Here is a 9,779-nt window from a genome sequence, read left to right on the forward strand (position 1 = left end):
CTTACTCTAGTATATAATTTGGTAACAGCTGAGTATCTAGGATTATTTAATCAAAATAATCATATAAGATATTCTTCTCAACTAACCGTCGAGCCAAAATTTACTCCCCGCAACGACTAAATACAAGATATCTCACATCGTGTGCGCCAGTTGGCGTATGACTAGTTAAGGCTAGCTTGATTTTGTTTTTCAAATTCGGTCCAGGCATCGTTTAACTCCATAAATATTAACTTGGCCAACGCCTCATTTTCTGTCCCCACTTGCTGTTAACGTCAAAAAAAATTTTATTACTACAACATTATATCAAACAAACAGAAATTTACAATTAAGAAACAACCATCTTACTTTGTCTGGATGAACGGCAAGACAGGCTCTGCGGTAGTATCTCTTTACGTCAGCTGCTGACACCAGTTGATGCATGCCCACCTCTTGCCATCTGGTGCCTTCCCACAAGACAGTGTGCAGGGTACAAAGTAAAGCACGAATGTTTCTTTCTTTTTTCTCTGTCCAATCTAAAATCTAAAAATGAAATATTATAAATATTAATAGTTAATAATAGTGTAATATGAAATAGTTAATATTAGTATTACAAGATATCTTTGGCTAATATTTTTCCTAGAAAAATCTGCATAATCTAGTGATCATCCAGTAAGTACAGAACAGTTCTAGTTATTATGCCTATTTGTGCATTATGCTAAAAGAAAATCACCACTCAGATTTCAAATAGTGATGTAACGAATATTCGGTTACTATTCAGTATTCGGCTGAATACCAAATATTTAATCACTATTTGGCCGAATACCTGAAAACAGCAGTAAGAAATAACAAAAACACAAGTTAAATAAATATAAACAAACAACACTAACCCAATAACATTAAATCTAAATACCAAAATGATTAATTTACTGTAACATGCACAAAATAAAAAAGAAAATAATAATAGTCACATGTATTCACAATTTATAATTACAAAGATCAGCACACGTACATGCCTATCGTTGGAGAATCCTCGCACATTTGAGGGTCTGACCCTGCCTATCCTTTTTAAGCGCTTGTCTTTCTCTTTTCTCTATCTCTCTAGTCCACGTATGCCTATGCATACATCATAATACGCGCTCATGATACTTTCATTCGTCACTTTTCTGTCATAGTTTTTCCAGTTTATAATTACGTTACTCATAACATGGTGCTAACGGAGAAAAGAGACAGATAGGACGTCGGTATAAGTCACAGTTATGATTTCACAGATTCGAGACAGCTTGGTAGCCCGAATGGTCCCAGGCTTTTGCCCGTGCATGCTAAGTGACTTTCATTACAAGCATTTAGCTTTCTGAAATCTATGACAAGAATTGTTTGGCATTGACGCCCGCGAATTTCGTGCCAATAAGCTGCTTTGACTTGTTCGATTATGTTATCAACTCAATTTCATATTTATTTTCACATTTTCTCTTTGCGGTTGTTCTCTGTTCTTTCTCCGTTATTTACACATTTAGGTCATTTCATTGTTATCCACATTTGATATGACGCTCTTGTCTGTCCACTACAACTGTCAAGAATTAACGCAATTGGCAAAGCGTAGTGACAGTGGGCCAATAGAGAGCAGTTTTTGCGCCAATTTTTGTACGTGCGTTAATCAAGCCGAATAGTTTGGCCGAATATTCGGTATTTGGCCTGAGGCCGAATATACTATTCGTTGCAACACTAATTTCAAAGTAAAAGTTTTGATCATATAATTAGTTATTTGTTTATATATAAGCCTCATAATTCAAAATCAAATAGTCCAAAATAATATATGGCATTAACAATGTTTTGGCTATCAACTAATAGAAACTTAGTTATTAGTCTTAGATCAAATTATTACATTCCAGAAGAAAAAACATTTAAAGTTAGCACAAGAGGCAATACAACTGAGTTGCTTAACTTTCCTGGCAACGTTTAAAACTGTGTGTATGCCATCATTATGATTTACAGGGTGAGTCAAAATTATGTGAACAATCTTGTTTCATTAATAATGTTTAATTTAATTAAAAATTATCTTAACTTTGTTTTGTTTTCTATTCCGACCATTGTTATGGCCTCCCCAATCTCCAGTGTTCTGGCACTAAATTGTACTGTTGAACATTGGTTTGAGTGCATTAATCATGCTGGTGGTCAGGTTGAGACTTTGAGTAAATGCTTTCTCTCAAATAGTGTTCACATAATTTTGACTCATCCTGTATATATATATTTTATTATTAATTAAAAATTTTTTTATAATGGCAAAACACTCAATTTACTTATTAGCATTTACTCTTTGAACACAATCAGTCTTATCCGTTTAACAACTTTTCAATCAACCAATTTCGTTTTTCACTATAGAAACATCCAATGATCACCTAAATGATTGGGCTACAATTTGGCTAATTTAAATAATTAATACAATCATTTAGGCGATTGTTGGATGTTTCTATATACTCATCAGGCTTTGCAATGTTTGTTATATTTATGCTCTTAGACTAATTTTTGCTATGCCCTTGTAGCCTGTCGGGTAAAAACAATTTAGTATCAGCAACAGAGATGTAGTGAGTTTTCAGAGCTTAGAGTTAAAATTGTCATTAAGTCCACCCTACTCAAGATATGACGAGAAGCCACTTTATCTCTTCACCCCCTCGACCTTTAACCATCAAAACTGAATAGAATCAATCTCCCTAATACACAAACCTCTTTTTCAATTTCTGAAATTTTTCAAAGCTCAGGAGTTAAGCTTCAAAGAGGGCAAACAAAATCATGCCCCTCCACAGAAAAACCCCGAATTTTTTTGCATTTTTTAACCAATTGCCATGCTTTCCTTCTGTTATTTAGGGTTGGCAACTAAGTGATTGCTGATTTTAAATAAGAAGGAAAATTCAAAATTTTTGCTTAAAAATATAACTTTATTCAATTAGGTATTGTCCATTTTTGTCATTGATCTCTTGCTATCTTTCAGGCATTGTCATAATTCCATGTTCATAAAACTTCTGATTTTTGCCAGCAAAAAACTGAATTAAATGTGTTTTTATATCATCAGCGTCATTAAAAATTTTACCATTTAAGGAGTTCTGCATGGAACGAAATAAATGGTAATCTGAAGGTGCAAGGTCAGGGCTATCATCATCATCATCATCATCATCNTCAGGGCTATATGGTGGATGTGACAACACATCCCAACCTAGCTCCAATAATTTTTGGCGAGTGACCAAAGATGTGTGGGGCTTTGCATTATCATGCTGGAAAACAACACCCTTACGATTTGCCAATTCTGGCCGCTTTTCTTGAACTGCATCGCTTAGTTTGGCAAATTGTTGAACATACACATTTGAATTAATCGTTTGGTTTCTTGGTAAAAGTTCAAAGTACAGAATTCCTTTATAATCCCACCAAACTGACAGCATGATCTTTTTTTTGGTGAATCTCAGCTTTGTGGTCATCTGGGCTGGTTCATCTCGCATCACCCACGATCTTTTCCGATTAACGTTGCTATAAACTATCCACTTTTCGTCGCCAGTAATCAGTCGTTTCAGAAATGGATCAATCTCGATGTGTTTCAGAAGTGAATCACAGATGCTAATGCATTGCATCAAATGAATTTCCTTAAGCTGATGAGGGACCCATAAATCCAGTTTCTTGACATAGCCAAGCTGTTTTAATTTTTTTTGAATGCATGTATGTGAATCTCACACGGTGTGCTATGACGTTCTGAATCGATAATGACCTTGATATGGATCTCATCAACTTCAACTGGACGGCCAGATCGTTGAGCATTTTTCAGTGAAAAATCACCAGAACAAAATTTGGCAAACCAATTTTGACAGTGCCTTTGTTTCAAGGCTTCATTCCCATATAAGGCACATAACTTCTTGTGTGCTTGTGATGCGTTCTTGCCTTTTCGGAAATAATACAATAAAATATTTCTGAAATGCACGTCTTGTTCTTCCATTTTTAAATTGGGATAAAAATGAAACTAAATAACTAATCAATACAATTTTTTTACTAAATTAAAGGTGGAAGTCCAAACAACAAGAAAACAATATAGGTTAAATGCTTTGAACACGATGACAAAGCAAAAAAATGTACTAAGGCTACCTATTGACAAAATCCACAATCACTTAGTTGCCAACCCTATACATAACAGCCAGGAAAGTAAAAAAGCATTTTGGAACAGGACTTTCAACCACTGTTTACTGAGCAGATGCATTACCAGTTATGCTATCTGGACTTTTGTCTTCCATGACTTATTAGACTGAGTTCACTCATTACATCTACACCATCTTTTGTGAGATTATAAAAGCTGGTAATTTCCAGCAATTGCTTTTCATTACAGCTTTCATCTATTCAACATTAGTGTGACATTTTTATTCTTACGAGGGACATAGAACAAGAGTTTTATGTTTTCTTGAAAACAAAAAGACTGGTTTGCTTACCTCTATTTCTAGCATTTAGAAAAATGTTAGATAGTTCTATTTTACTTTTTTTCCTCCCAACTGAGGTAAGTTTATGCTTTTGAAGAATATCAGTCATCAAGCTGTAACTACTTTACCAGTTGAAGGTGATATGTTTTGTACCAGAGATCAGCATTACAAGTCTTTCTAAAATGTCTTTTGGATTGTTACTAGCTTGAAATCCATCAAACTGCTCTCCAATGTAGACATCCACCTTGACTGTATAATAAGTATGAGCATCAACTAGTGCACAAATTTTAATGCTACAGTTTGCTGGCTTATTAGGCATATACTACTGGAATGAGCATCTACCCAGGAAAGATTCCAATTTTTCAATGATGGTTAAATATTCTGAGGTTGTACATGCCAACCAGAAATTTTTAATCACTTTTTCAAAACTTGTTCATGCTACTACAAGTTTATCAACTTGATGTCTTTCATTATAGTTTCTGTAATGTCAAATCACAAATAATACAGTAAAAAATAGAACCAACTTTTGCACTTAGTTCCCCTAAATATTTCCTTGCCCATACCATATTCCACAATGTCAGCCTTATTTTAATGGTTGGATTAAACCATACCCATCAACTGCAAAAAACCAAAAAGTGTTTTTATTTCAATATTACATGTTTCACCAACATAAAACTGATTTGGGAGATTGGTAGCAACCTGTACTATTTTTTCATTGTTGTATTGTTAGAATGCATCAATTATAAGTCTTATCAAAAAACAGTAACCAACACTCATATGCTTTTCAGCAGTTTTACCATAGGCCTTGATGCCAGTAAATTGTTGTTATTGGTAGTAAATTGTTGGGATTTTGTTAGAATCATTTTTGGTAACATCTTTTTTTATCTCCATTATTAGTTCTGTTTTTTCCAATAAAATACAAAGCCTTAGATGAAACAAACAACTACTTCAACAGTTTCTCCAATAGCATTATCTTGATCAACAGTGCATTCTTCACTAGTAGTTTTTCTTCAATAGCATCATTAACTTTGTTGTCACTAATATGATCTTTCTCTTCACCATCATCAGAATCAATATAATTTGATATATCATCAGTCTTCCAATAATTTTCTTAAATGCTCCTGTTCCTTTTCAAAAATATCCATACTTAATTATTTAATTAATTTGTTTATATATTGATAACATTTCTTTCTTTGGTAACATTTTTTCAAAAGACTTGTGTATGGTTGTAGATCTATCTAGTTTTTCCTTTTTAATCACATCATATTTTTCATTTAAAATAGCACTTACTAAATTAAATAAATTCAACTGTTAAACTAAATAGTAAGCTACATAATGAAAGACTTATTCAGTGATTACAAAAATCTAAATTTAGGCTGCACTAAAACAACAAACCAAAAAAATTATTTTAAATATTTAATAACAAATAATAAAGAAAAATATATGAAAGTTAGATGTAATAAATTAATTACTACAAAACAGATAATGTACTTTTATTTTTTCTGGATCCATTTCTTTTATTAATTCTTCTTTTCTGAGTTCTCCAATTGTTTTTGGTCCAAGATCTTTCTTTCCAAATCCAGAAAATCCCTGACTGCCGAGTAAATCTTCAAACACTGTATCATCAAGCTTTGGTTTTGGTCCTACTTGAAATAAAAAGAATTTTATACAATTTTTTTATTTATTAAATTTATAATTAGGTAAGAATTAATGAAATCATTAATCTTTCTACCTCCAGTTTTCCTCGAACCCCTTTCATCTCTTTCTCCAAATACACTTGAAAAATGACTTCTATTATAATCTGGTTTCTGAGCTCCAGCTCCAGCCCCGGCTCCTGTCCCGGCCCCAGCTCCAGTTGAATTTACATTCTGCTGATTGTTCTCATTATTTCCGGGCTGTTGCCAAGACGATGCAGTACTACCCGCAAAAGACTGAGGTCGAGGCATATGCTGAGGACTATTTGTTCTGAGAGTTGACTGAAGTGGTATGTTATTTTTTTGCTGCGAAGGGACATTAGGATCTTTAGGCTGTGCATTGGTTTTCTTGACATCACCTAATAAAATATTTAAAGTTTTGATTAAATTGTTATTGTTTTCATTTAATTAAACACACTGATTTTAAAGTTGCTTAATAATAATAAATTTAATTATAATCCACATTATGGTTGTGTGCAAAAATAATACATATTGAATTCAAATTTAAACATAAAAAGTATCAGTACATTCTTTCTTAAATTTTTTTATAAAATTCAAATATAAAAATAACATTTTTAGAAATTATTAACTTTGGATATTATCAAATATACATAAAATTAATTAAATAATCTACGAATGAAAATGAAATAATTAATGAAATAAAAATATATTTAATAAAATAAGAATTTTCTTAGTAATATACTGTTTGGACTACAATATTGATTTTCCTATCCATTAATAATTTAGAAATTCAAAATGATATTACTTTTAAATATTGATAACTTATCTAAAAATAAAGAAAACATTTGCTTTAATGGAGTATAAAATAAAATAAATAGAATTTTAAAAAACAACAAGTTCTAGTGTTTTCAGACTTATTCATTTTCTGGAACACTTAGGAAGATTATAGAATGTCATTACTGTGGTAACCTGCTACAAAACAATTCCGTTGTTATGGGAACAGAAAATAAAAAATTTGTTTTTACAAAACTCAAAATACAAATTGTGGAAATACACTTAAATAAAATCAAATTAATGTGGAATTAAGTAAACATTGACAAATATTAATTTAATATTTTGGCAGTGGTATTATAGTCCTGTAATAAATTCAACTGTAACAAGATGACATTACAGCAATATTGGACTGGTCCACCAGGGTAATAGACTTTCCCAGAGAGATTACTCCAACTGGGTCAAAAGGTTGTCACTAAAAAATTAATTAATGCAAGATGATAATGAGTAAAACCTAACACTATTTTCTGGAATTCTATATTATTTTTAAAGTAACCATCCCATCTTCATCTCATTACACTGTTGTGAAATTGTTTTGGCATGACCATGACCCATGAAGAACAACTAATTAAAAATACATTCCAAGAAATACATTTACAATGTATACACATTCATGATAAAGAATATGGCCATTTGGATGTCCAAGGCAGAGGTGCAAATGAGGAAATTAAGAAAAACTGACATTTGTTAACAAATTTTACAGAAAACAAACAGAGCAAGAATTTAAACATTTATGACAATTTTTGAATCAATGTTAATATCATAATTTTGGATCTAGGAATGCTATTTAAACAGCTGTGGGCCTACTGTATATTGTAGCTTTTCCTGGGCCAAATTTTCTGTCCAGTCTGACTTAGCAATACTGAGAATAGAGTCATCAGAATGGCAGGATCATGTAATGGTTGGAGATATAGAGCATGACCCACATCAACCATATTTACAATATGGTATCATTGCTCCAATTTTCAGATATTCTTAAAATATCTTAATTTTATTCTAAAATAACTAGTAATATTTTCAAATTATCTTCAAAAACAAATTATAATGTTTATTAAATTTATAAAATTGATAACATTAAGTAATTATAAATATGTATTGATAAATAAGCCTTACAATAAGGTTGTCCTTAAAATTTTTTTAAATTAAATTATTTTAAAATATGAAAATTGCCATCCAACAAAATTCTACAATCTATTTTAATATATATTTTAAAAATAAATTTAAATTGATATTTCTCATTGAATATAATACAATTGGTATCTGCCATTTGCTAATGTCATATATACACTGCAATATATTTTTACTTAGGCATTTCCAATGAATCTGACTGTAATGACAAAAGAGCACAAGTTGTTTTTAGATGCAAGCATGTGCTAAAATTTGTCCAAAAATGAATCAACTGTGCAACTATCATGCAAAGGAATTTTTAGACAAACCCTCACAGTCAGTTAATTGCAAACTAGAAGCATCCACTGTCTGTACAGTACATGCCGCATTAGCATGAATGTATTGACTGATTTGAGACTATGCATACTAACTATTCTAAGCCCATAAATTGTTAACTAACACTACAAAAAAAAAAAAACAACATATCATGTTGCTGCTTGCTCACAAGTATTAAAAATCACTTTGTAGTTTTTAGAGAATTATCTGTAAATCCATAATTTACACACAAGAAACTACAGAAAATCAATAGTGATTAGAATCCTATTACCAACCATCTATTCAACTGCTAAATTTGTCAACATAATTTAACAACATAAATATAGCCCTGGCCCATACTTTTTTGACTTTTGGTTAATTTGTTATATAAAGTTAATTTATTATTTGATTTATTGGACAAGACTAGGTCTTCTTTATAAAACTCTGCTGCTGCTGTCAACAGTCACACACCTTAGAGCAGGGTCGCCAAACTTTTTTTTAACCGTCGACCCCCAACCACTTTCCAAAGCCTCACATTGACCCCCACCGTAAAGTTTTATTACAAGTGTATGTGTATGAGCAAAGAAAAAAACGTTGTGGTCTCTGTATAAGGAAAAAAAAAAAAAGGTCGTGATCCCTTAGCCGCATCGACCCTCCAATGATGTTGCATCGACCACTTTGGTGACCCTGCCTAAGAGGTACGAAGGAGTACAGTACATGTCAGGAGTTGCAGTTTTGCAGAGTATTTGGTGCCAAAAGAAACCAGACTTGGAGGTACTCAGGGGACCGAGAACCAAGTCAAAACAAAATACAAAATGACGATATCTTTCTACAAACAGGCACTAGTGCAAGATATGCGCATGCATTGCTCGTTGGGAAGTTGGAAATGCGAACGTTGCAAAATCGAATTTTGACAACAAATCTTTGAAAAAACCCATTTACCTGTCCCATTTTATTCCCATCATCTCTCTGATCGTAATGTGCTGGTTGACCTGAGATATCTTGTTTCAGCATCAGAACATTTTTGAAACTACATGGCACTAGTTGTTACAATTTTATATTAAAACTAGCTTACCCGTCATGCATTGCTGCGATCTCAGAAGAAAGGAAATTCAAGCAAACTCGTTATGATAAAATTCAATTTACATTTTATTATTTTTATTGAAACTTATCATTATTATTAATTTTCATCGGGAAAACATTTCAAAGTGTCGTTTCAATTCTATTTATTTATTGGAGTGTTTGTGGATACACGATATTTTTTGTTTTTCCGTCTGGTGCGTACACAAATAAATCGGAAGGCTTTTCAACGCGTGAACCGGCCACATACAATTGTTCATGCGAGAAACACTGATTCTCCAAATTTAGCCCACACACTCGCTGCGATTGTCAGAAGTGCGATATTCCCCATTTTTATATATATTTTTAAATCCTTTATAATTTT

General features: G+C 32.1%; 1 protein-coding gene across 3 annotated transcripts in view; it reads right to left on the bottom strand.

Annotated features, from left to right (window-relative positions):
* Positions 1-6: 6 nt before the first annotated feature.
* LOC111633105 (cyclin-G-associated kinase-like) overlaps positions 7-9,779 on the bottom strand; it is a 40,267-nt gene continuing 30,494 nt past the window's right edge. For 2 of the 3 annotated variants that reach the window (XM_023377635.1, XM_023377636.1), the window contains exons 19-22: positions 6,160-6,480; positions 5,919-6,073; positions 346-519; positions 7-263 (exon numbers count right to left, since the gene is read on the bottom strand). In XM_023377635.1, coding sequence (XP_023233403.1) covers positions 162-263; positions 346-519; positions 5,919-6,073; positions 6,160-6,480 — 752 coding nt within the window. In that variant the 3' untranslated portion in view covers positions 7-161. The remainder of the gene's footprint in view (positions 264-345; positions 520-5,918; positions 6,074-6,159; positions 6,481-9,779) is intronic. The other variant, XM_023377637.1, reaches the window with a different exon arrangement.

The sequence above is a fragment of the Centruroides sculpturatus genome, unplaced genomic scaffold (genome assembly GCF_000671375.1).
Source record: "Centruroides sculpturatus isolate CEXI.00-Female unplaced genomic scaffold, Cexi_2.0 scaffold835, whole genome shotgun sequence".
NCBI classification, from domain to species: domain Eukaryota; kingdom Metazoa; phylum Arthropoda; class Arachnida; order Scorpiones; family Buthidae; genus Centruroides; species Centruroides sculpturatus.